The sequence below is a fragment of the Primulina eburnea genome, chromosome 3 (assembly GCF_022965805.1).
Source record: "Primulina eburnea isolate SZY01 chromosome 3, ASM2296580v1, whole genome shotgun sequence".
Lineage (NCBI taxonomy): Eukaryota > Viridiplantae > Streptophyta > Magnoliopsida > Lamiales > Gesneriaceae > Primulina > Primulina eburnea.
The window spans coordinates 14,922,675-14,949,645 of record NC_133103.1 but is presented as its reverse complement, the minus strand read 5'-3'; the positions used below and the strand labels follow the sequence as shown (position 1 = coordinate 14,949,645).

Below are 26,971 nucleotides of genomic sequence, written 5' to 3'. Positions count from 1 at the left end.
AACAACAAGAACAACAATAAGATTATTATAAAATACACAAAAGTCACACTGTAAAACATCATATAACCACATATCATATAAATATGCCAGCTCACGATTGTGGTTATTATTAAGTATGACAATGAGCCAGATTTACACTCGATCCCTTATTAAACGCGTCCTGACATGGAGAGTTTAGACTCGGCCAATTGGGTCCCAAATGGGTCAGGGGTCCTAGGATTCGATGGGCCCGTACCGTCACTATACATATAAATAAATATAAGTATACATATACATGTAGATGTGTGTGTATATATATATATATATATATTAATATTCTAATTATATTTTATATTTATTGAATAATGAATAGCTTATTCCCTAATTTTAGTTCATAATATTTTATTATTGAAATAATTTTATTTTATAATGATGTGTGTAAATTAAAAATATATAATTATGATTTTAATTTTGTTATGAATTGAAAATAAATTAATATATTTTAACTTGCGATAATATTTTTTGTTATTAAATATTATTAATATAAAATTATAATGTAATTTTAATAATATATTAATTGTGTAAACGTTTTTTAATTATATAATAACTAAAATTCAAAAATTATTTTATTTTAAGTAGGTTCAACGAGTTCGACACAGATTGGACTCATCAGGTTTCCGGTCCGAGGCGAGACGAGTCTCGGGTTTGGCCAAGCTCGTCCCAGACCCGTCATGTTGCTATCCGTATATATTATTTTCAATAAATAACACATAGATAAGATTATCTGAGTGCCTAACTCGTACCATCAACATTTTCAAAACAAATCAGTGATAGGATATTTGTTGCTTGCAAATATAAAACACTGAGATCTTCTAGATATCGATTTGTAGCTATTTTATAACAAATAATACAAATCATAAATTAGTATTCAAAAATATTAATATTTATAAAAATTAAAAATTAATGTACTAATAAAAAATAATAATTATAATATGATCAAAGATAAATAAAACGAGCATGTGCAATAATTAATATAAAACATTTGATGTATGCAAAATGATTTAAGTCAAACTCTTTCAAATTTCCTGTTGAAAATAAAATCAACTCATTGAAATCTTAGGGATTGAAAACTAAATATGGAAAAAAAAAACCCGTTGGTATGACATTTTTCTTAATCGCAACATCACCCCTATTCATTTTGGTAATTATTATGTGACCTCTTTGTTAACTGTCACAATTATAATTGGCAAGTATAAGTAATTAACATTAAATTTTGCAATTCTTAATAATTGCCATTTTATCTCTTTCTTAATTTTAATAATCACCCCTTTCATAATTTTACTAATTATCAAATTCTCTTTATTCTATAACAACGTACTATTTTTCATATAAAAGTTGAACTAATTCAAAGATTATTTTAAAAAATAAAAAAAATTATACAAACACGCAACACAACAACGTAGGCATTATTAGTTCAATGCCTCATTTTATGAGTTGTCAAAAATAAGGGCTGAACCTAATATTAATAGAATGAACGTTGGGCTGAATGAAGGCCCACGGGCCCATTAAGAGCTGAACGTAATTTTAAGAAAATACAATTCAAATTTGACCATAAGCCATGTTCAATACACTAAAAAATTCAAAAACTAATATGTAAGGTTATAGATTACAGATTTTTTTTTTAAATTTTTTCCGATGTGAAAATGCCTCATTACCAAAAATCCCGGCAAGAACATTGGCCGCGTTTGAAATGGTGATATCGAGCTCGATCGCGCACAATAATTTCCCTCTCATATATTTGAGAAATGAGCTTAAAAGCACTGTGACAATCTTCACACATCCTTAAATTCTTCACAATCCGGACAGTTGATCCCAACTCCGTATTGATCATCCCAAAAGCTATAGCTATCTTTTCACTGTGATAAACAAGAGATTTTTCCTTCTCTTCTTCACTTACATCAAGCAATACCTCGTGTGTATTAGGTATATATCCGTGCAACTTAAGCCTTTGGATAATCTTATCCAGCGTCGAATGAATATCTTTCATATGAGGGTTGAACGGATCACCAACTTTAAACACGTGAACATCGCCCTTCATGTCCGTAATCGTGCTAACCCCAGCTACGGTTTTAATCCCTCGTTCTTTCATAAGTACTCGCAATCTCTCAACCTTGTCCCATTTCCCAGCCTTCGCGTAGATATTGGACAGCAACGTATAATGACCACTAGACTCCGGTTCCAATTCTAGCAAGATTTCACCAACTCTCTCTCCCAACTCAACGTTTCCATGTACCTTACAAGCACCTAAAAGTGCTCCCCAAACTGCACTATTAGCCTTCATAGGCATAGTCTTTATGAAATCCTCGGCTTCAATCAAGAATCCTGCCTTACCAAGAATGTTGACGACACAACCATAATGTTCAATCAAGGGCTCGACACCATACATTTGTTTCATTGTCTTGAAAAAGTTTAACCCTTCATCAACCAACCCCGAATTAGCGCAAGCATTCAACAGTGCCACAAAAGTGACCTCGTTCCCCTTTAAACCACTTTTTGTCATCTCAAAAAATAGCTCAATTGCCTCCTCAGCTCGACCATGCATCCCAAACCCACCAATCATTGCATTCCAAGGAGACACTTTTTCCAACTGCATCTTCTCGAAAACATCCCAAGCCAAGTCAATATGCCCCCCTTTCGAGTACATATCTATCAAAGAACTTCCCACAGCCTCGTCCAACAAAATACCATTCCTCCTAATATAAGCATGAATCCATTTTCCTTGATCAAGGGCAGCTACATTAGCACAAGAAGCCAACACACTCGCTAAAACAAATCTATTAAGCTCGACTCCTGCTTCTATGCATTCGAGTAAAAACTTCCAGAGCCTCCCTAAAGTAACCTACTTTATTAAAACCATCAATCATCGCACTCCAAGAAATGTCATCCCTAGCCGGCATTTCGTCGAAATACTTCTTAGCCTCATCAATCATCTCATTTTTTGCAAATCCACTAACCATTATATTCCAAGAACCTACATTCTTCTCCACCATTCTATCAAACAACTCTCGGGCAGCTTCAAACTCACCAACTTTCATGTACCCATTGATCATAGCATTGTAGCACACGACACCCGAATCTCCATTCGAATGAAACATGTTACTAGCTTCCTCTATATGTCCGAAGATGCATACATCTGAATTGCAGCACTGATAACGTGCTTATGCGTATTAAGTCCAAATTTAACAACATGGCAATGGACCTGCAGACCTTCTGCAATACATTTTTCCATCGTGCAAGCCTTCAACAGCAGAGGATACGTGTATTTATTCGGCCTAGAACCCGAATTCACCATTTCAAGATACAACAAAATGGCCTTATCTGGCTCCTCATTATCCAAACACCCTTTAATGACACAATTAAACAAAAAAACGTTTGGCGCCGAAACTTGTCGGAACACTTGTAATGAACTCGTTAGGCTGCAAAATCGAGGATTCGCGTAGGACTTCGCCAAGGATCCCGCGACATAATTGTCTCGGAAACTTCCTGTTTTTAGGATTAAGGCATGAACCTGCCTTCAGATTATGCAACGAATTGGTGCAATTTGAGTTCAAAAGTTTCAAGATTGATGGGATTTGGTAGCATAAACTGGGTGTCGAAAATTTTTCCGTGAAATTTACTTGTGGAAAAGCATTGTCAACGGGTACGTGTGTGCCCATGCTCTTGCTCAGTTAGCAATGGCTGCCAAAGAAACATGATAATGTTATCCATTTTTCCCCTGGTTTTGGAACTATTACAAAGTTTTGGCTGCCAAAGAAACATGATAATGTTATCCATTTTTCCCCTGGTTTTGGACCCATGCTCTTGCTCAGTTAGCAATGGCTGCCAAAGAAACAGGATAATGTTATCCATTTTTCCCCTGGTTTTGGAACTATTACAAAGTTTTATTATTTTATATTACAGTTACACAATAATATTCAGAAGGTGCCCAGCCCAATATCATAGCCCATTGGATAAAATAAAATTGGGCTCATATATTGGAAAATTTCCGTAGCCCAAATCACACAATCTTCCTCTATTGGGTTCGGGGATCCTCGTCGAACCTTATTCATGTCATGTTTACAGACCGATATATGATATAATAAGTTTTAAATTAATTTTGCGATAAACATGTGCCCGCGATATATATATTTTTTGAAAAAAACATAGAACTTAAATAACAATTCAAAATATATTATAAAATTTTATAAAATTAATTAGTGAGACAATCTAATAAGAATTTTTTTTTGTATTTTAAACAAAAATTTTGAATAATATGAGAAAGAAATTACATGATTTCTAAATTAGTCAGTAGCCTAAATCAGATGATGGGATGTGAAACAATGGGCGGAGTAATTTTGACTTGACATGATACCATCCAATTTTTTATCAATCTACTATTACTTTTTATTATTATTATTATAATTATTATTATTATTATTATTTTCAATTTTCAAATTGAAATTTAATTAAAATACAAACTTTTAAAATTAAATTATCCCAAATACTATATATATATATATATATATATATATATATATATATATATTCTTATATTTATGTAGTACTTATATATATAAGAGTAGATTGTTTGTGAGATGATTTCAAAAGTTTTATCTGTGAGAAAGGTCAACCCTAACAATATTCATAATAAAAAATAATACTAAGTAGAGTAGGCCTTTTGTGAGACGGTCTCACAAATTTTTATTGGTGAGACGTGTCAACTCTACCGTTATTCACGATAAAAAATAATACTCTTAGGTATAGTTTGGTACATAGGATAAGAGAGGGATTGATAAATAATCCTCCTTATCTCATGTTTGGCACCTTTTTAAAAAGCTCATGATAATATCTTGGGTCCTTGATAAATACTTTTTTAGCACGATAAAATATCCCTAATAGAAGGTGTGATAGTTTTAATTTAATGATAAAATACACTACAAATGACTTAATTACCCTCAATTTATAAATTATTTTTTATAAATCTATGCTAATAGGTAGAAATTAAAATCAAATAAATATTTTATTTATTTTTATATATTATATAATATGATAATTATATAAATGAATTCGAGATAATTATATAAATAATTTTTATAAATATCAATAAAATTATTAGTATCACCCGATTAACCTTAAAAATTGATATTTGAATTGACTCACAAAATCAAGGGCTCAATTATCATATTATATAATATATAAAATTAGGTAAAAATAAATAAATCATGCAAGTACTATCGGTACATGAACAGATAAAAAATATGAACTCAAGCAACAACTTTGAAATTATAAAATTTATTATGATAGGGTTAATTTTGTCATTACAATCTAAAATATAAATTTAATCACTCTTATTAAAATCATACCAAACATTAAATATAATATCTTACATGTTATTTATCCTTAACTTATCCTTATATTATATATCACTTGTTTATCCTATTATGCGTACCAAACTATGGCTTAGCATAAAAAGTAGTATTTTTTCATGGATTACCCAAATAAAAGACTGTCTCACAAAATACGACTCATGAGACCGTCTCACACATGTTTTTGCCTACTAAGTAATATTTTTTCATGAACGATCTAAATTAGAGATTCGTATCACAAAATATGACATGTGAAATCGTTTCACAGAAATTTTTCTTTTAAATAAATGAAAAAAGATTTTAGAGAGAATTCAAGATCGAAATATCTCATTTTATCAATTTAGATAAAATAAATTTCAAATAAAATCTATAATATTTATATATGTACATATATATATATATATATATATATATATATATATATATATATATATATTTCTAATGTTATCCAAATAACAGAAAAGGGTGGGATATTCCATCAAAGTTTAGAGGAGAAGTTGGTGAAAAATCCTCAATCATAATATATCTTTGGGATTACTCTCTACCCACAAAATTATGGTACGATGTCATACAAAATATGGTATACTTCATGTGGAAATGTGGTACACTTCATGTGGAAATACGGTACTAAAAAAGTACCTAGAGACTGAACACAAAAAAAAACTGCGGCTGAGAACTGAAGTTCAATTTCCGAAAGTTTTTAGATGAGATGTGTCAGAAATGAAATGAAATTTAAAATTTATAAAAAAGGAACGAAAGGAAAGTGGAAGTCTGAGTTAACCTATACGACAGCGACAGCGACTACCGTCATATCTGCCTAATGAAAATATGGAGAGAAAATACTCCCCCGTGTTTGTCGCGTGCACTCCACGTCCTTTTCATGTCCCCACCAAATTCATTCTAAATCAAAATTTATTTATTTTTTTATTTGATTTTCAATAATTTCAATTTTTTCCGAAGCTCTTGAGCATTTAAAAATCAAATATTTTTTTTAAAAAAATAGTTTCAATTTGGATGTGCTTTTCTTTTTAATAATGTGATTCGAGGTCAAATTTCTTTTGTGTTGGGAGATATTTACGTTACTATACCGATATTCAGATAAATATTAAAACAAAAATTTGTGTAAAACGATCACACGGATCGTATTTTGTGATAAAGATCTCTTATTTGGGTAATTTATAAAAGAATATTATTTTTTATTGTGAATATCGGTAGGGTTGACCCATCTCAAAAATAAATATTCGTGAGACCGTCTCACAAGAGACCTACTCAAATATTAATATCCAATTACTCAAAATTGTTTACAAAAATTCCAACAAAAAAATAAGATCAAATCGATCCACATTATTAAAAAATTAAGAAAAAAATTATGAGTAAATATCTTGTAAGATGATATCACGGATCTCTATATGTAATACGGATTTGAACTAGTCCATATTACAATAAAACATTGTATTTTTTATTTAAAAATAATATTTTTAATAGGTCGAATCAGATTTGAGATCTATTTCACGACATTAATTCGTGAGACAGTCTTACAAAGATTTTTGCGAAAATTTATGCTATTATCCTTGATAAAAAATATAATAGTAGCATAATACAAAGTAGATTAGTATCAAGAATATGGAACAATGACTAACAATTGAAAATTTTATCTAGCTAGGATATAGTAGATTTGTAAAAATCATTTTTAATTATTTTTAAAAGTATTGGGAACATTTATTTGTCATTTGGTATTTTCTATTGTAAAATCTGAAAGAATTTGATGGAAAGAGTGCCCACTCCAATTCCCAAAACTGAAGGAGAATTAGCAAAAACACAAAGTCCCACGCTTCATACAAGCAAACACCTACACAATATTGCCTTGAAATTTGCATTAATTTCAATCCCAAAATCATTCCAAACATCGAAAAATATAAGATGTTTTTTAACTTGTATTTCAGAATTATAATACTTTATGAAACTTGTAAAGGTTATTTATGAACATTTAAAAATAATGAATCGGAAAAATGACATATCCCGTCTATTTGTTTTTCACACACATTAATCAAATTATTCGAAAAATATTTTATTTTTGTGTGTGTTTACTCTTGTTTAATGAGTGTATGAGTATGATACAAAAGAAGTAAACCATGCATTTCATAAATATGGATAGTTTGGAAAAAAAATAGAAAAAAATATTAAATATAAACTCTTTCAAATTTCCTGTTGAAAATAAAATCAACTCATTCAAATCTTAGGGATTGAAAACTAAACATTGTCAAAAATAAGGGATGAGCCTAATATTAATAAAATGAACGTTGGGCTAAATGAAGGCCCACGGGCCCATTAAGAGCTGAAAGTAATTTTAAGAAAATACAATTCAAATTTCATTATAACCCATGTTCAATACACTAAAATCTTGAAAAACTATTTGGTAAAGTTATAGCTTACAGATTTTTTTTAAATTTTTTTTCTTATGAAAAAATGTATGTATACATGAAATCTAGGATGACCAATATCAATTATCTACTGAATTATCAAGCCATAAAAGACTTGGTCTTTATAGTCATTCAAGTTTCAACCCACATAAACCTCACTACCAAAAATCCCGGCAAGAACATTGGCCGTGTTTAAAATGGTGATATCGAGCTCGATCGCGCACAATAATTTCCCTCTCATATATTTGAGAAATGAGCTTAAAAGCACTGTGACAATCTTCACACATCCTTAAATTCTTCACAATCCGGACGTTGATCCCAACTCTGTATTGATCATCCCAAAAGCTATAGCTATCTTTTCACTGTGATAAACAAGTGATTTTTCCTTCTCTTCTTCACTTACATCAAGCAATACCTCGTATGTATTAGGTATATATCCGTGCAACTTAATCCTTTGCATGATCTTATCGAGCGTCAAATGAATATCTTTCATATGAGGGTTGGACGAATCACCCACTTTAAAAATGTGAACATCGCCCTTTATGTCGGTAATCGTGCTAACCCCAGGTACGGTTTTAATCCCTCGTTCTTTCATAAGTCCTCGCAATCTCTCAACCTTGTCCCATTTCCCAGCCTTCGCGTAGATATTGGACAGCAACGTATAATGACCACTAGACCCCGGTTCCAATTCTAGCAAGATTTCACCAACCCTCTCTCCCAACTCAACGTTTCCATGTACCTTACAAGCACCTAAAAGTGCTCCCCAAACTGCACTATTAGCCTTCATAGGCATAGTCTTTATCAAATCCTCGGCTTCAATCAAGAATCCTGCCTTACCAAGAATGTTGACGACACAACCATAATGCTCCATCAAGGGCTCGACACCATACATTTGTTTCATTGTTTTGAAAAAGTTTAACCCTTCATCAACCAACCCCGAATTAGCGCAAGCATTCAACAGTGCCACAAAAGTGACCTCATTCCCCTTTAGATCACTTTTTGTCATCTCCAAAAATAGCTCAATTGCCTCCTCAGCTCGACCATGCATCCCAAACCCACTAATCATTGCATTCCAAGGAAACACTTTTTCCAACCGCATCTTCTCAAAAACATCCCAAGCCAAGTCAATGTGCCCCCCTTTCGAGTACATATCTATCAAAGAAGTTCCCAAAACCTCGTCCAACAAAATACCATTCCTGCTAATATAAGCATGAATCCATTTTCCTTGATCAATGGCACCTACATTAGCACAAGAAGCCAACACACTCGGTAAAACAAATCTATTAAGCTCGACTCCTGCTTCTTGCATTTGAGCAAAAACTTCCATAGCCTCCCTAAAGTAACCTACTTTATTAAAACCATCAATCATCGCACTCCAAGAAATGTCATCCCTAGCCGGAATTTCGTCAAAATACTTCTTAGCCTCATCAATCATCTCATTTTTTGCAAATCCACTCACCATCATATTCCAAGAACCTATATTCTTCTCCACCATTCTATCAAACACCTCTCGGGCAGCTTCAAACTCACCGACTTTCATGTACCCATTTATCATAGCATTGCAGCACACGACATCCGAATCTCCAATCGATTGAAACATGTTACTAGCTTCCTCTATATGTCCCAAAGATGCATACATCTGAATTGCAGCACTGATAACGTGCTTATGCGTATTAAGTCCAAATTTAACAACATGGCAATGAACCTGCAGACCTTCTGCGATACATTTTTCCATCGTGCAAGCCTTCAACAGCAGAGGATACGTGTATTTATTCGGCCTAGAACCCGAATTCACCATTTCAAGATACAACAAAATGGCCTTATCTGGCTCCTCATTATCCAAACACCCTTTAATGACACAATTAAACACAAAAACATTTGGCGCCGAAACTTGTTGGAACACTTGTAACGAACTCGTTAGGCTGCAAAATCGAGGATTCGCGTAGGACTTCGCCAAGGATCCCGCGACATAATGGTCTCGGAAACTTCCTGTTTTTAGGATTAAGGCATGAACCTGCCTCAGATTATGCAACGAATTGGTGCAATTTGAGTTCAAAAGGTTCAAGATTGATGGGTTTTGGTAGCATAAACTGGGTGTCGAAAATTTTTCCGTGAAATTTACTTGTGGAGAAGCATTGTGAACGGGTACGCGTGTGCCCATGCTCTTGCTCAGTTAGCAATGGCTGCCAAAGAAACATGCTACTGTTATCCATTTTTCCACTGGTTTTGGAACTATTACAAGTTTTATTATTTTATATTACAATTACACCATAATATTCACAAGATGCCCAGCCCAATATCATAGCCCATTGGATAAAATAAAATTGGGCTCATATATTGGAAAATTTCCGCAGCCCAAATCTCGCAATCTTCCTCTATTGGGTTTGGGGATCCTCCTCGAACCTTATTCATGTCATGTTTACAGACCGATATGCGATAGACCGATATGCGATATAATAAGTTTTAAATTACTTTTGCGATAAACATGCGCCCGCGATATATATTTTTTTTTGAAAAAACATAGTACTTAAATAATAATTCAAAAATATATTATAAAATTTTAATAAAATTAATCCGTGAGACGATATAATAAATTTTTTCTGTGTATTTTAAACAAATTTTGGATAATAAGAGAAAAAATATTACATAATTACTAAATTAGTCAGTAGCCTAAATCAGATGATGGGATGTAACACAATGGGCGGAGTAATTTTGACTTGACATGATACCATCCAATTTTTATCAATCTACTATACTTTTATTATTATTTTCAATTTTGAAATTTAATTAAAAAAGCGACCATCTCACGGAACTTAATCTGTGAGACGGGTCAACCCTACCAATATTCACAATAAAAAATAATACTCTTAGCATTAAAAGTAATATATATATATATATATATATATATATATATATATATATATATATATATATATATATATATATATATATAAGAATAGGTATCTTATGAGACGGTTTCAAAAATTTTATCTGTGAGACGGGTCAATCCTATCAATATTCATAATAAAAATTTATACTCTTAGCATAAAAATAATATTTTTTCATGGATGACTCAAATAAGAGATCTGTTTCACAAAATACGACCTATAAGACCGTCTCCGATAATTTTTTGTCAATAAATTTCTAATTTTATCCAAATAACAAAAAAGAGTGGGATATTCCATCAAAGTTTAGATGAGATGTGTCAGAAATGAAATGAAATTTAAATTTATAAAAAAGAAACGGAAGGAAAGTGAAAGTCTGAGAACCTCTATGACAGAGACAGCGACAGCGACTACCGTCATATCTGCCTATTGAAAATATGGAGAGAAAAAACTCCCCCGTGTTTGTCGCGTGCACTCCACGTCCTTTTCATGTCCCCACTAAATTTCCTTCTAAATCAAAATTTATTTATTTATATTTGATTTGCAATAATTTCAATTTTTTCCGAAGCTCTTGAGCATTTAAAGATTAACTATTTTTTTTAAAAAAAATTAGTTTCAATTTGGATGTGCTTTTCTTTTTAATAAAAATGTGGAATCGAGGTCAAATCCCTTTTGTGTTGGGAGATATTTACGTTGCTTAAAAAAATAAGAAAAAATAAGATCAATTCGATCCACATTGATTTAAAAAAATAAGAAAAAAATATATGAGTAAGTATCTTGTAATACGATCTCACGAGTCCGTTCGTGTAATAATAAGGATTTAACCTAGTCAATATTACAATAAAAAGTTGTATTTTGATCTAAAAATAATATTTTTGACATGTCGGATCGGATTTGAGATTTATTTCACGAAATTGATTCGTGAGACAATTTTACAAAAGTTTTTGCGAAAATTTATGCTAATATCCTTGATCGAAGACATAATTGTAGCATGATACAATGTAGATTAGTATCAAGAATATTGAACAATGACTTAACAATTGAAAAATTGATCTAGCTAGGATCGTAGATTTGTAAAAATCATTTTTAATTTTTTTTTAAAAAAAAAGTATTGGGAACATTTATTTGTCATTTGGTATTTTCTATTGTAAAATCTGATAGAATTTGATGGAAAGAGTGCCCACTCCAATTCCCAAAACTGGAGGAGAATTAGCAAAAACACAAAGTCCCACGCTTCATACAAACAAACACCTACACAATATTGCCTTGAAATTTGCATTAATTTCTCCCCCATCAAATCCCAAAATCATTCCCAACATCGGAAAATATAAGGTGGTTTGGATTTGGATATTTTGTTGTAGTTGAAACACAACATAATATATGATGTTGTGCATTTTTTATACGAGATAATCAGTTGATCATCTGATTGATTTCACAAAGTGTCAAATAAATTTTAAAAATTATCGGACGAAAACAGGATAATCAGTTGATCATCTCGTGTAAAAAGAACACAACACCGGTTCTGTATTTTAAGTCACAACAGAGGATCCAAATCCGTTTTTTAACTTGTATTTCGGAATTATCAAGTTGAATTCGTTTGTTCCTTATGAAACTTGTAAAGGTTATTTACGAACATTTAAAAATATTATAATTTTTAATTGGGAATCGGAAAAATGACATATCCCGTCTATTTGTTCTTCACACACATTAATCAAATTATTAGAAAAATATTTTATTTTTTGTGTGTGTTTACTCTTGTTTAATGAGTGTTTGAGTAGTATGATACAAAAGAAGTACACCATGCATTTCATAATTATATGGATAGATTGGGGAAAAAATAGAAAAAAATATTAAATATAAACGATATTATATATTTGAAACAAATAAAAAATTACAACCTTAATATTTGAGACAAATAATCTCAACTTACAAGCAAAAAGCAAAGCAAAGGCTATATATATATATATATATATATATATATATATATATATATATATATATATACTAGAACAGTGCACGTGCGATGTACGTGGAAACGATTTTATTTGAGATAAAATTAGTTGATATAATAAATAAAATTGAAATTTATATTTTTTATAAATTCATATTAATTACATATATTAAATTTACATGTTTTCACATGTTTATTTTAAATAATTTACTTTTCGTTATGTAATTTTGTTTGTTATTTCTGTGTACATGTCAAGCTTTAATAACATGTACGGATATCGTCCGAAAAAACTTGATATATTACAAATCAACATTAAAAACAATTCTTTAATTAACTTGAACAAAAACTTGAATAAATTAATAAACTAAATTGAAATTAAAATAAAAGGATGAAACAAACACAATTTAAATAATTTAAATTAAAATAATTAATAAACGACTGTTCAAATATCGGTTAATGCACATATCAATTCTTAAGCAATGATTTTGAAGGAATTCATTATTTTATCAATATGTTATGTCAAATTATATTTAACTAATTCAACAACATACAATAACCAAGTGTCCTTTTGTTATTTAATAATTGCAATTGCAACAATGAATGATGGATTTCGCTAGCTTTCGTTTTTTAGTCTATGACTATCAGCATGTACTCAATCTCATATGTTGTTAGGACCGGCTAGATGTTTAGAGGGGGTGAATGAATACCTATTAAAACTTTCGGTATTATTGGTAATTGACTTAATAGCGCAATATTCATGGTATATCTTCTATTTGGCTGTGAAATCGACGTTTTTACATGGAGACTTGGAAGAACATATATGTATCCATCAACCTCCTTGTTATATTAAGTTGGAAATGAGCATAAAGTGTATAAATTGAAAAAAACTTTGTATGGGTTAAAGCAAGTCCCACGAGCTTAGTATAGTCGAATTGAGACTTATTTTTTAAGGTATGTTTTCAAAAAAGTTCATATGATTATAAACTTTGTACAAAATTGAAGATGAAGGAAAAATCTCACTGTTTGTTTATATGTTAATGATCTTATATTCTCTGAAAATGATAGTGTCATGTTTAGAAAATTTAAGAAGTCCATGATGGTTGAGTTTGATATGTAGGATCTTGGCAAGATGCATCATTTTCTTGGTATGAAGTAGTTCAATCTACTTATGAGATTTTTATTTCACAAAAGAAACGTTTTCAAAAAGTTTTGTGCAGATTTAATACGAAGAAGTGTAATTATGCAAGTACTCCCGTAGAATATGGTTTGAAGATAACAAAAATTTGTGAAGGAAAGAAGATTGACAACACATATTACAAGTAAATTGTTAGAAGCTTAATGTATTTGACAGCAACAATGTCGGATATTATGTATTCTTTCAGTCTCATAAGCAGATACATTGAGAATCCTACAGAAATGTATTTTTAAGTTGTTAAGAGGATTTTATGATGCCGACAACGAACACAAGAACTTGGTCTCTACTATAAGAAAGGAGAACAATCAGATTTGAAGGAGATCGAGATGATAGAAAAAGAACTTAAGGATATGATTTTTTTCTTAGATCAAGCGGTTGTTCCATGCACTTCGAAGAAACAATCAATTGTTACTTTATCAACATTGAAGCTAAATTTGTTGCATCAACTTCACGTGCATGTCAAGCTATTTGGTTGAGAAAAATGCTTGAAGAGCTTAAATTCAAGAATCATGATCTTTTTGCAATTTATTATGATAATAGTTCAGTCATAAAACTATCAAAGAATCTAGTCCTCCATGGAAGAAGCAAGCTCATTGATGTGAAATATCAATTTTAAGTGACTTCACAAAGAATGAAACAATTGATCTCATCTATTGCAAAAGTGAAAACCAAGTAGCTGACATGTTTGCCAAGTCCCTGAAACTGTCTGCATTTCATAAACTAAGGGAGCTACTTGGTATTACCATACTACAAAACAAATTTGAGGGATGGTGTTCTTATTAAGCCGATGTTTACCTTATCGGTTTAAGGGAGATATTATTGAATTGTTAAAGGTTTGTCGAAGTACTTAGTTATCTGACTTGTCAAATAAAGTCTGTTAGTCATTGTTTACTATTAACAAAGTATTACAGAAAATAATTATCTTAGCATATTTGTTATTTCATGGTTTAGTGGTCAAATATTGTTGCTATTTTTATGGTTTTTTTCCATATGTATATTAGGCTCATTGTTGAATAAATAAAATATATAACAGAAAACAAAATTCTTCTCTTTGTTTGATTTATATTTTATTCTCTGAACCACTAACCACAAATCTATATGTTCATTTAACTTGAAGTTTAAAAAATACAATTCAAACCATTTTTGCTTATAAAACGTATATGTTTATTTGGCTTGAAGTTTAAAAAATTAAGTTTGAGCTATTTTTTGTTATGAAACATAGAAAATATACCTTTAAAAAATATTAATAATAGCCTACTTTTTCATGTGAAAGAATGCATAATAAAAAAATATGTAAGAAATATTAATAGCATTCAAATTTTTATTTGAAATAATGCATAGTTAACGTTATGTATCAATTAAATAAATAAATAAACTAAATAAAATTAAAAATATATCAATTATTAACTAATAATAGGGAAAATAAGGCATAATGATGTATCAATCTATTAATTAAATAAATTAACTTTATTTATCTTGAAGTTTAAAAAATTAAGTTTGAACCTCTGAGTAAAAATTAATATGTTCATTTAACTTAAATTTTAAAAAATAAAAATATACATTAATCGTATATAAATCAATCAAATCAATAAACGTTAGAGCAATATTATATGAGTATGTTCATTTTAATAAGTCGGTGAAATCACAATACATTATTATTATTATTACAAAAAATAAAAAACTAAAATTATTCACATCGTGATGTCCTCACAATTATTTCAAAAACAATAAAGCACCAACATCTACAAATATTTATTTAAGCTAAATTTATATATCGAAACCATATGCAAATCAAATATTAGATCACTAAAAATGTATGGATGAGTGTTATAGATAAATATAAATGAGATAATGACATATTTATATATTCATTTAACTTTAAGCTAAAAAAGTTAAGTATGAATCATTTTTTGTTAAAAAAAATAGAAAATATATTATAGGTTTAAAAAATACTAACCACAAATTTATATGTTTATTTAACTTGAAGTTTAATAAATACATTTTAAATTATTTTTGGTTATAAAACATATATGTTTATTTAATTTGAAGTTTGAAAAATTAAGTCTGAACAGCTAACAAAAAATCTAACAAAAAATTTATATGTTCATGTAACTTGAAGTTTAAAAAATTAAGTCCTTATGATTTTTGGTTATAAAACATAGAAAATATATTAAAAATAGAAAAACTTATTGTAGGTTTAAAAAATAATAACCATAAATTTATATATATGTTCATTTAACTTGAAGTTTAAAAAATAAAGTTTGAACTATTTTTAGGTATAAAACATATATGTTTTTTAACTTGAAATTTTAAATATTAAATCCGAACAGCTAACCAAAAATTTATATATTCATGTAACTTGAAATTTAAAAAAAATAAGTTCAAACCATTTTTTATTATGAAGCTTAGAAAATGTATTGATGTCAAATAATGCATAGTAAAATAAAATGTATTAATTAAACAAATTAGGTAATTAGATAAGAAAATTGAAAAGTCACCTAAATAAATAAATAAGACATTAATTAAGTAATACTTGGAAAAGGGTAATCATAAAATAAAATGTATTAATTAAACAAATTAGGTAATTAGATAAGAAAATTGAAAAGTCACCTAAATAAATAAATAAGACATTAATTAAGTAATAGTTGGAAAAGGATAACCAAGTAAATTCACAATTCAAACTCATATATTTATAATAGTATAGATATAGATATAGATATAGATTTTGGTTATAAAACATATATGTTTATTTAATTTGAAGTTTGAAAAATTAAGTCTGAACAGCTAACAAAAAATCTAACAAAAAATTTATATGTTCATGTAACTTGAAGTTTAAAAAATTAAGTCCTTATGATTTTTGGTTATAAAACATAGAAAATATATTAAAAATAGAAAAACTTATTGTAGGTTTAAAAAATAATAACCATAAATTTATATATATGTTCATTTAACTTGAAGTTTAAAAAATAAAGTTTGAACTATTTTTAGGTATAAAACATATATGTTTTTTAACTTGAAATTTTAAATATTAAATCCGAACAGCTAACCAAAAATTTATATATTCATGTAACTTGAAATTTAAAAAAAATAAGTTCAAACCATTTTTTATTATGAAGCTTAGAAAATGTATTGATGTCAAATAATGCATAGTAAAATAAAATGTATTAATTAAACAAATTAGGTAATTAGATAAGAAAATTGAAAAGTCACCTAAATAAATAAATAAGACATTAATTAAGTAATACATGGAAAAGGGTAATCATAAAATAAAATGTATTAATTAAACAAATTAAGTAATTAGATAAGAAAATTGAAAAGTCACCTAAATAAATAAATAAGACATTAATTAAGTAATAGTTGGAAAAAGGTAACCAAGTAAATTCATAATTCAAACTCATATATTTATAATAGTATAGATATAGATATAGATATATATATATATAGTCCACCATTTTCAGTTAGACAACCGGGGAAACTGAACAAGCAAACAAAAAACAACATTGTTTATAGAGTTCTACTATATATATATATACACACACACATCTTATGTGCATTTAACCAAGACTACGATGGAGTTGATATGCTGGTGTAAGCAACAGTGATTTAGACTTGAAAGCGCCCATCTTTTCATGTTCATTGACATTGATAGTTGATATGTCATCTTCTTTATTTTGACCCTCCATTTATTTTCTTTCCCATTTCTCTCTCCCACTCAAATCAATATATATATATATGAATTTACTGTATCTATAGGTTTAAAACAATAATATATTGATACATGAGATATTGAAGCTGAAGCAGAAGCAGAAGCAGAAAAGAAATGGGGTCTTTGGGAGGTGAAGTTGGAAGAAAGAAGGCAATGGAGATGTATCCGAAGGTTATGGAAGCTCACCCTTCTGAGAGATGGGGGCATTCTGCCTGCTACTTCAATGGTTTACTCTACGTATTTGGAGTATGTGTTTCTTTTTAAATATTTGTCAAATATTTTGCATGCTTATTATATGTGCGTATTCTATCTTTCTATTCTCAAATTAACTCAAAAGCTAGCTTTGTTGTGTAGTCAACATGATCTAGGATCACCTTTGTTCAAGGTTTTTGCGTTGAAATTTTTATTTTTTAAAGTCTTTTTTCCCATTTTCCATCTTAAGTTTCTTGTTTGGTTAATTTTGGCAAGATGACATTCACTTTCTTGAAAGAACTTTTTTATTTGGATATTTTTTGCCCTTGTGCCTCTTGCTGCCATTTTGTGAAGCATCTAAAATAATTATTCTTTGTTTTTAAAAAATAAGATCTTGAATTACTGTTTTGTTCTTGTTTTTTCATCTAAAGTTAATGAACATGCTCAGCATTAGTACCACTGCAATATAAATATCAATTAAACAAAAAGGAGAAGGCAAGTATATGAAGAAAGATGCAAGTTGTCCTTAAAGTTTTAGTTTCCATATCTAATATAATGTTCACAGATAAACAATTTTCCTGGCGAAATAATTTTTTTTTCTTTCTTGGATCAAGTTTAATCCCAAAAGTTTTTAATAAATATTTACCATTTATATCCAAGAGTAATGAGAAGCCAACGAAAGTGCATTCTTATGGCATTCAAATGAAAATTTCAATCTCTGTACATTTTCTTTTAATGATTGGATTTTTTGTCAAGAGAGTGTTTGCCTATGAAAAAATGATGTGTTTTTGTATACTGTTAGTTTTATGAGTAACATAGTCCTATGTTAGTTTTATCATAACTGTGTTGATTATTTTTGAACAGTCTGATCATATTTATTTTGGCTAAATTTCCTAATGTATTGGAAAAGGAAGCGTTGATGAATATCCATATTTGGTTGTTTGTTTAGGGATGTCGAGGGGGTGTGCATTTTAGTGATGTCCTCGTGTGCAGTCTCGAGACGATGACATGGAACATACTTGAGACTTCAGGATCGGGGCCAGGGCCCCGAGACAGTCATACTGCTGTCCTTGTTGGGAGCAAAATGATAGTATTTGGGGGTACCAACGGTTGTAAGAAAGTAAATGATCTCCACATATTGGATCTCTTGTCCAGGGAGTGGACTCATCCTGAATGCCGAGGAAATCCTCCATCTGCTCGAGAAAGCCACACCGCTAACGTTGTTGGTGATGAGAAAATGGTCGTTTTTGGGGGTAGTGGTGAAGGTGAAGCAAACTACCTAAGCGACTTACATATTTTGGACTTGAAGAATATGGAATGGACTTCAGCAGAAGTAAGAGGGCACGTTCCCGCTCCTCGGGATAGCCATAGTTCTGTGGTTGTGGGTGACAGGTTATATGTGTGTGGTGGAGACTCTGGTGATCGATACCAATGTGATGTTTGTGTTTTGGATTTGAATAGAAGTATATGGTCCACGGTATGAACTTCGAGTCGTTTTTGCTTCCTGGCATATATTAGTTGCATTCAAAATCTTCTCTGTCATCCTAGGTATCACAGTTTTTTGCAAAATCGATTTGTTGTTTGTCAAGTGCCTGATAACGCAAAACGGTTTGTTGGAAATTGGTAGCTAGCATCAGGCTTGTGACAAACTTTCAATCAGTACAGATGAATCGTTTCTTCAAGATCACTTGTTGAACACATAATTGAAATTTTTATGTTAAATGATATGAAGTTCTGTTGATTTTCTTGTCAGATAGATGGGCGTGGACCTTTACCAAGTGCTCGTGCTGGCCATGCTTCTGTTAGTATAGGTACCAAGGCAAGTCTTTTTGTCTCAAAACCAAGACTTTGGTTTTTAAGTTTTGCTAGTTTGTCGAACAACAAATTACGTGCCTTCGCAGATGTATTTGATTGGTGGAGTTGGGGACAAACAATACTACGGCGACATATGGGTCCTAGATGTGATCACGTCTTCTTGGCGTCAGCTCGAGACATGCTTTCAAAAGTCTCAAGGACGATTTTCTCACACAGCGACAGTCACAAACCTTGGCATAGCCCTCTTTGGAGGGTTAGACTTTTCTAATTCAACATGCTTAAGACTTTAGTCTCTTGGTTTTTGTCAATGACTTGCATTGACAAATTTTACTTGCTTCTTCAACATTCTAGGTGCGGCGAGGATGAACGGCCTCTGAGCGAGCTGCTCATCTTGCAGATCGAGTCTCCCTCGAATAATACTTTTGGAAACATGGAGAGCAAGGAAACCAAATTTTTAATTCAAGCTCCACGTGATTTGGTAAAACATGTACTGAATTGAACAATTATAGTGTCCTTTTTTCTATAAAAAAAATTCTATGGTATGGTAGATCCCTTGAGTGATTATTGCTGTTCCATGTGTTATACTAAGTCGATACACAATACACACAGTGTGGACCTGAGCTAGTCTAATGCAGAGTTGGCCTTTCTGAAGACTGATATATTAATTCATACCATCATTTGCAGCCGAAAACGACACTTGTAAGTGACAGTGAAGATTTAGAAAGGAAGGATGTCCCTGATGCTGATCTCATCTCTAAAGAGACTTTTCGTTTTTGTTCAGGTTGGCTATGATGAACCCTCATTGGTTCGACGAACAATTAAGTAGTTAATAAGTCTGACATGCTCACTCAAAATAATAGAATTGTTTTTTGTGGTTGAAGTTTGAACTACGAGCATCTTGTAATAGTACACATCTATTTTCTTAATTTGGAAATTTTGTTGTTTTTTGGAGATATGTTGCATCCTAAGAGGAGAAGAACAAACAACTCAAAGACACTCGATGCACAACCGGAGTCCATGGAGCAATCTTTTCCACTTTCGCAGCACTCGTCCCCATCCAAATCTGATCGTGAGCAGATAATTAGGTCCAAAAGCAACCATTCTTACTCCTCTCCTAGAGTTCATCCATTATTCAGGCAGAAAATTTCAACTCCCAGTCATGCTCCACTAAACCTGAGCAGCAACACTTCCAGGACGTGTCGGGATATTCGTTCATCTCCCCATCATTCAAGTAAAGGAAAACAAGAACTTATGAATGTTGTTTGTAATGATCATGCATGTGAAGTACAATGCAAAGCGATGGAATCCTCGTCCCTCGAGGCACCGAAAACTCGAAATTTGGTAAGATAGATATGACGCCATTGTGCCATAAGTCTATTTTTAGTCACAACTGTTGTTTTTCTTTACTTTTCAACTGTGGCATATAAACATTTTATAAGTCCCAAGTAAATTACTTTCCAATTCATCATTTGTAATTCTCAGATTGGAGCTGAGGTTCGCGGCCAAGTCGACGGAGCATTTGATTCTGGCTACTTAATGACTGCCATTGTCGATGGGACGGTTTTCAGAGGAGTTCTTTTTCCTCCTGTAAGATATGGATTCTGTTCTTTTTGTAGCAGCCAATCTTTCCTCAATTTATTAGTATCTGAACGCAAACTGTTTTATGAAAATTTTGTTCAAGGGTCCTGATCTTGCATTCAGAGGTGCATTTCTTGGTCGATGCCCATCGTCCTTCGTGCACCAAACCACCGATAATCGTGGTGTCTCTGGCAATAAACTTTCAAGTGTTTCACATCCGAGGCATTCCCAGCAGCAAGCGAAATCGGTTGACCCAAGCTCCGATTCCTGTTTCGAAGCAGCCCAGCCGATGAGATCGTCCCCCAAAAACCCGGCACCTCCATCCATAGGACAAGGTTCTAGGATTAATAGTGAACTTCAAGGTGTTGTTTTAACCCTGGGAGGTCCAGGGGCTGATCATTGTAGGATTTAAAACTAGCTAGAACATGGTCTCTTTCTTTGTTCCTTTTGTGCCAATGATTTTTAAAATTTGAATTGACTATGACGATGAATGAAAAATATGGCACTCACCAAAAAATTGCAAATTCTTTAAATTCTATTTTCTTACTGTTAGATCGGCGAACATAAATTATTACAAAAAGACTAAACCAAGTAACTGTTCTTGTCACGTGTCGGTTTTTGATACTTAAAAATTAATTTTTGAATTTTTTTAGGCTCACAAATAATTTAATTTTTTTGTTTTAAGAAAAAACGAGTTCATCAGTAAATAGATAGTACAGCATATATCCGAGGGAAAAAGGTAAAATCATTATAACTATTTTTTTAACCAAGAAAATGGGGCAGAAAGCTCCCGTGCATCTCGCGGGGCTTTCGTACTATACACGTATTTAATTATTATAATAATTATGGTATAAAAATCCAAGAAATGAAGCAATACTACAGTCCTCGGATTCTGTTATCATTTGTCCCATCGGAAAAGACAGCTCCACCATGCAGTCACCTCACTCTCTTTCTATCAATAACCATCATTTTTTTATTTAAAAAACAATAAATTACATATATAATTTAAATTAAAGTTGAAATTGGTTCATCTTTGTTGACTACAGACTACTAATCCCTGGCATGATATCAAACTAAATATCATAAACAAAAACTAATGCAAACTCAAATCCCTTTATTTTTCATTTCTTGGACGATTAGTTTTACGTTTTCTTGGAAGATGAACACAACATTCACAACTATATTAAAACCAAAATAAACGAGTCTTGGATATCAATAAAGCAAAATGTAGTATATAGAGCTGATTCTGAATGGTTCGAAGCTCCCTCCTAGTGTCTGCCGATAATGAAAGGCCAAGTTGCTTACAAAGTAGAGCAAATGGTTTTTCAGATTCTGTTCCCAGTTGTACAATAGTGCATGTGTCGAAGAAACTACAAAACCCTCTTAGCCATCAATGACCCTATTGGATGCTCTGATCTTCGAGAGCAAGGAATCCCATACAGATGATTCGAGGCTTCCTCGTGCTGTCAATGAACTTGCCAGCTCTACCTTCATCACAATTGTCCTCGAAATAATTCAGAAAAAGTTTGATTGTGTCCTCTGATATAAACAATTCCCGCTTCTTCTGTTTCGCTTTATCAACACCCGCCTCCAGATACTTCAGATACTTCATAGAGTTTTGTGGCTTCTTCAATCATATCACGTCTAACGTAAAACTTTAGCAAAACATTCGGTAACCGGAAATCATATTTGGAACAACCATATTTGGAACAACCCATCTCCCACTCCTTCAAAAGATTCTCGAGGGTTTCTTGATCCCCGAGTTTGGAAAGAGCTACAAGCATGAAAAGGTGGCTAGTGTTATTGGGGGTCTGATAAGTAGACTTCAGAGACGCCCATGACCGTTTAGCTCCTGATGAATCGTTCATATCAGAAAATAACTTCAAACGGGTTCGTACAGCTCCAAATCCAAACTTATCTTGCTGATTCTCCGAATTCTCCATCATTTAAATGATTGGTCTTTTCAAACAATCCACGGTTGACACATATGGTAGCAAGGTTTCCACACGTAAACAAACTATATTCCACATTATTACTTTTCATTTTTTTCTAAAACTTCTTCAGCAGCATCAAAATTTTCTACAGCAGCATAACTATTAATCAATATATTTTAAGTATAAATGTCAAGCGCGATATGTTTCCCCTCCATTTCTTGTACTGATGAGACTACCTTTTCTGGCTGATCCATGCTATGGTAGAGCGCAAGCATGCTGTTGTAATTCAGGGTGAATGCATAATTAGACTCCTCCATCTTCTCAAAGGTTTGCAATGCTTAACCAAAAGCTTTCGCATTGCAATAACTGTTGAGAATTGCTCCAAATGTTTTCTGAGTTCTTTCCGAGTCTTGGAGGCTGTTAAAGTATTTTTCAGCTGAAGTTAAACCCTTCGTCTTGTGGAGGACGTTGATACATAAGAGCTTGATCGGAATCGTTTATTTCAAGTTTACTTTTTTCCATCCAGTCAAACAGCTGGCATGATAATACATCTAAAATTTACATGTTAAACAATGAAACTGACACCGGCAAGGTGATAAAATATGTGCCCATAGAGAAAATTATTTGGTTAAGAATCAACAGAACAAAGACCGAATCAATGCTCACTCAAAAGCACACACGTTAAGTATAAGGAAGCCTGCAGATGTAGTTCAAAACAGATTAGCTATGTTGAATAGTTACAGGCTTATACGCGAAGTTTTGAACCAGGTCAGTCTGTTGATAAATCACTAAGACTCGGTAGAGGCAATAGATATTAAATTAGGGGAAATAAATTCAAAACCCACCAAGTCAGGAAAAACTAAGTTCTCAAGAAGGGGATACGAGCTCCAGTTAATATGAGCTCGGTCAGAATGGCCAGTTATGATTAATGAGCTTGGTATTAGTATTGGGTCGCCCATACGTGCCCGTTTAACTCCTGATAAATCCTTCATCTCGGAATACAACGACCTCATACGTATTCGTGAAGCTCCAACTCCAAACTCGTTCACCCGATTATCCATTTTCTCCATCATTTCAAGAAAATGGTTGGCCTTTTCGAACAACACAGCAATTGACATATATGGTAGCTACTTTTCCATATGTAAACAAATTTAATTCCACATTATTACTTTTCATTTTCTCTACAACTACTTGATAGAGCGCAAGCATATTATTGTACTTTATAGTGGTCGCGTAATTTGACTCCACCATCTTCTTAAAGATCTCATAATTTTCTCATAATGCTTTGGAAAGAATATGTTAGCTATTATATGACAATATTTTCATTCATCAAATTCCAAAACACTGTTTCTCAATGGCCCCGAGGATTCATGCTGGATAACCCCAGCATCCCAAAAACATCTGTTTCAGGGTATCCTCAGAGTTTTGAGAAGAGGATAATAGAAGTCCAACCAGTAGGAGCAAGCATTAAATTCTGAGGCAACATTACCCATATGACCATATCTAATGAAATCACTACAAAGTACAAACATTTGGATGAATCCAGAAATTTTTTTACATGAAATTTGAAAAGCTGTGGAATTAGACATCAACCCTTCATCGAGAAACCCATATATGATCCTCATATGCCATCAATTTTCCAATCAAATCAACACAAACATCGCATTTTCAAGTCAGGGGACGATCGTTCAAGTACATATATTCTATTGTCTATTATATTGCCTACGTTTGACTATCATAATAATAAGGGAAATTGGAAAAGAAAAACTGGGCTTTTTTTTCCTACAGATTAGAAGTGATTATTGAAAAAAAAAAGGTATATAGTTAATATTTATATTAAAAAAATTATAGGTTTAAATAATATTTTCTTCTCATTTGTTTGAATATTTTTTCGTGTTTTAAATTTTTAAAAAAGTTTGTTTCCTTCATTTTATATTTGTGTTCCCTTTGTAATTTTTAGGATGATGAATTTTTTCGTTCGATGATACTTTTTTTGTTTTTTGAATGACTGCATAAAAAAGTGCACCCTAAATTAAATGCGCCCAACGTGTTCTTTAATTTATTGGAGTATATATGTCTAACGAGGTTGTAATATTCTTGAATTTATTTTTTCGTATGGAAGGTTATTTGATACGTAAATATTGTCGTATTTTTTCATAATTAATGTGGGAAAAATCAGCAAAATTATTACATATAACAAAAACAACCCCCTTATCCTCCTTATATATTCTATTCTAATATCTTCAATCTCTGCTTCAAGTATATATTCCTTTGCACTCATGGATAAACACAATCACCGTGAGCTGCACACAAAAAAAGAACATAAGAAAATTAGGATATTGGTGATACCACCAATATATTGGAATTTAAAAAATAATTAACTTTTCGTTACACTATATAATTAGTATCTTTGTGAGACGAGTCAAATCTACTCATATTTACATTAAAAAATAATACTTTTAGCATTGATATTTCGTTTTTGTGATATTATTATGTAAGATAAAATTCGAAAATAGAATAATATAGAGATAGGAAGAGGATTACATGGATCACGTGACGTTTCCCGTCCAACTGATCCTTCGCAACGGCCATGGCGACGATAATCTAGGGTAAGGGCGTAGAAGGCATGATAATATAAGGTGTTGGGTTCGAAACATGCTCCACCTGGTTGGATGGGTAGGCAGTCCAAGGGGTGACGTCGACAGGCATAGTCTATAAACTCTTGGAGCACCTCAGGCGGAATCATGAATTGAGGTTCACACCAATACTTGGGCCACTGCGTTCAAATCACGTACGAGTGATTAGTTACTGTGTGTGCATGCATGCATGTATAAATGGAAGTTTTAATTGACAGTTGACGTACTATTGTGCCGTCGGTATCAAATTTGGGACGAGACGAGAATGCAGCTCCGATAAGACAACCTGCGAGAAACAAAGTTAGGACAATCTTTGCCATGGCTACTTAATTTTTGACGATTAATTTAAAAGTTTTGTCAGTTTAAATAGAGTTGCTTGATTCTTAAATGTCCGATTCTTACCTTATGTTTGGATTCGGTAAGATTCGGATTTATGAAGACCATATTATTTGGTAAGATTGGATTTTGTATTTGGGAAGTTGACTTATATTTAGTCGATGTAATAGAATAATCTAATTTTCACGGTATTAATTGAATTCCTCTGAAAATTGGTCGAATTTGTATTTCAAAATTTTAAAATATTTATGAATATCTCTACTCGAATTCCAATTGGAAGTTTTTTTTTTTTTTTACTTTTAGCCGAACAATAAAATAGAATTGGAATTCCAAATCCTGGTGCCTGGAATTTCCAAATCCATATCAAAATACAAATCCACTTTTATTTTGTTTCCAAACATAGGGAATGATGTTATGGTTAATTTATAAATTTGCAAAATCAAATTTATTTATATTATGGTCAAAATAAAGTTAAAAGGAAATATATATTATTATAGTCAAGATTACAAAAACTGACTTTGACTTTCTTTCAATTTAATCAGATTAATTCTTCAAAATTTTGTAATTAATTACTATTTTTGAAAAGTTATGACTCGATTTTTTTCTCGTGTGGTGTATATTTTATCTGATTTTTCCTTATAAATTTTTAAAATTATAGTTAAATGTCAATAAAGTGATATTTTCTCGTGATTATAGGGAAATTGAGTTAACCAGTTAAATATAGATGACTAATAATTTCAAAACTTTATATATATATATATATATATATATATATATATATATATAAACTTGACTCACATTATATAATTATAGATATTTTCAATATATAATATGTTTCTTTCTATTACATGCCTGTGTTCCGAGCAGTGCTTGAAGAACGCCCATGGACTCTTAATTTTTTTAAAAAAATTATTCGTAAATATTTGGAATAATTTCAAG

The 26,971-nt window shown here is 31.4% G+C and overlaps 1 protein-coding gene, 1 long non-coding RNA gene and 3 pseudogenes across 4 annotated transcripts; 1 reads left to right on the top strand and 4 right to left on the bottom strand.

Annotated features, from left to right (window-relative positions):
- Window positions 1–1,488: 1,488 nt before the first annotated feature.
- LOC140826846 (pentatricopeptide repeat-containing protein At5g48910-like) lies at window positions 1,489–3,915 on the bottom strand (annotated as a pseudogene).
- Window positions 3,916–7,874: 3,959 nt separating this feature from the next.
- LOC140826844 (pentatricopeptide repeat-containing protein At5g66520-like) lies at window positions 7,875–10,032 on the bottom strand (annotated as a pseudogene).
- A 7,548-nt stretch (window positions 10,033–17,580) lies between these two features.
- LOC140828310 (uncharacterized) lies at window positions 17,581–21,693 on the top strand. Of its 3 annotated transcripts, none has more exons than XM_073191298.1 (6): window positions 19,535–19,801; window positions 19,900–20,035; window positions 20,233–20,329; window positions 20,501–20,889; window positions 21,031–21,135; window positions 21,230–21,693. In XM_073191298.1, the coding sequence occupies exons 1-6, from the start codon at window positions 19,635–19,637 to the stop codon at window positions 21,536–21,538; spliced, it is 1,203 nt and encodes a 400-aa protein (XP_073047399.1). In that variant the 5' UTR covers window positions 19,535–19,634; the 3' UTR covers window positions 21,539–21,693. The 3 variants fall into 3 exon arrangements, with proteins under 3 accessions (XP_073047401.1, XP_073047399.1, XP_073047400.1); XM_073191299.1 differs by having other exon boundaries at window positions 19,537–19,801; window positions 19,900–20,026; window positions 21,230–21,690; XM_073191300.1 differs by lacking the exons at window positions 20,233–20,329; window positions 20,501–20,889; window positions 21,031–21,135; window positions 21,230–21,693 and adding exons at window positions 17,581–17,787; window positions 18,683–19,210 and having other exon boundaries at window positions 19,487–19,801; window positions 19,900–19,983.
- Window positions 21,694–22,315: 622 nt separating this feature from the next.
- Window positions 22,316–24,178, bottom strand: LOC140826853 (pentatricopeptide repeat-containing protein At4g01990, mitochondrial-like; annotated as a pseudogene).
- A 1,037-nt stretch (window positions 24,179–25,215) lies between these two features.
- LOC140828309 (uncharacterized) lies at window positions 25,216–26,024 on the bottom strand. The gene is made up of 3 exons (XR_012117153.1): window positions 25,924–26,024; window positions 25,605–25,836; window positions 25,216–25,363 (listed from the first exon to the last, which is right to left on the bottom strand). It is a non-coding gene; the product is annotated as an uncharacterized lncRNA (long non-coding RNA).
- Window positions 26,025–26,971: the final 947 nt, after the last annotated feature.

Bases quoted from the DNA above. Each gene is read 5' to 3' on its own strand.
- LOC140828310 (XM_073191298.1), top strand. From the start codon at position 19,635: ATGTATTTGATTGGTGGAGTTGGGGACAAACAATACTACGGCGACATA. The intron at 19,802-19,899 runs GTTAGACTTTTC...TCAACATTCTAG, and splicing joins GGCATAGCCCTCTTTGGAGG to GTGCGGCGAGGATGAACGGC. The intron at 20,036-20,232 runs GTACTGAATTGA...CATCATTTGCAG, and splicing joins CACGTGATTTGGTAAAACAT to CCGAAAACGACACTTGTAAG.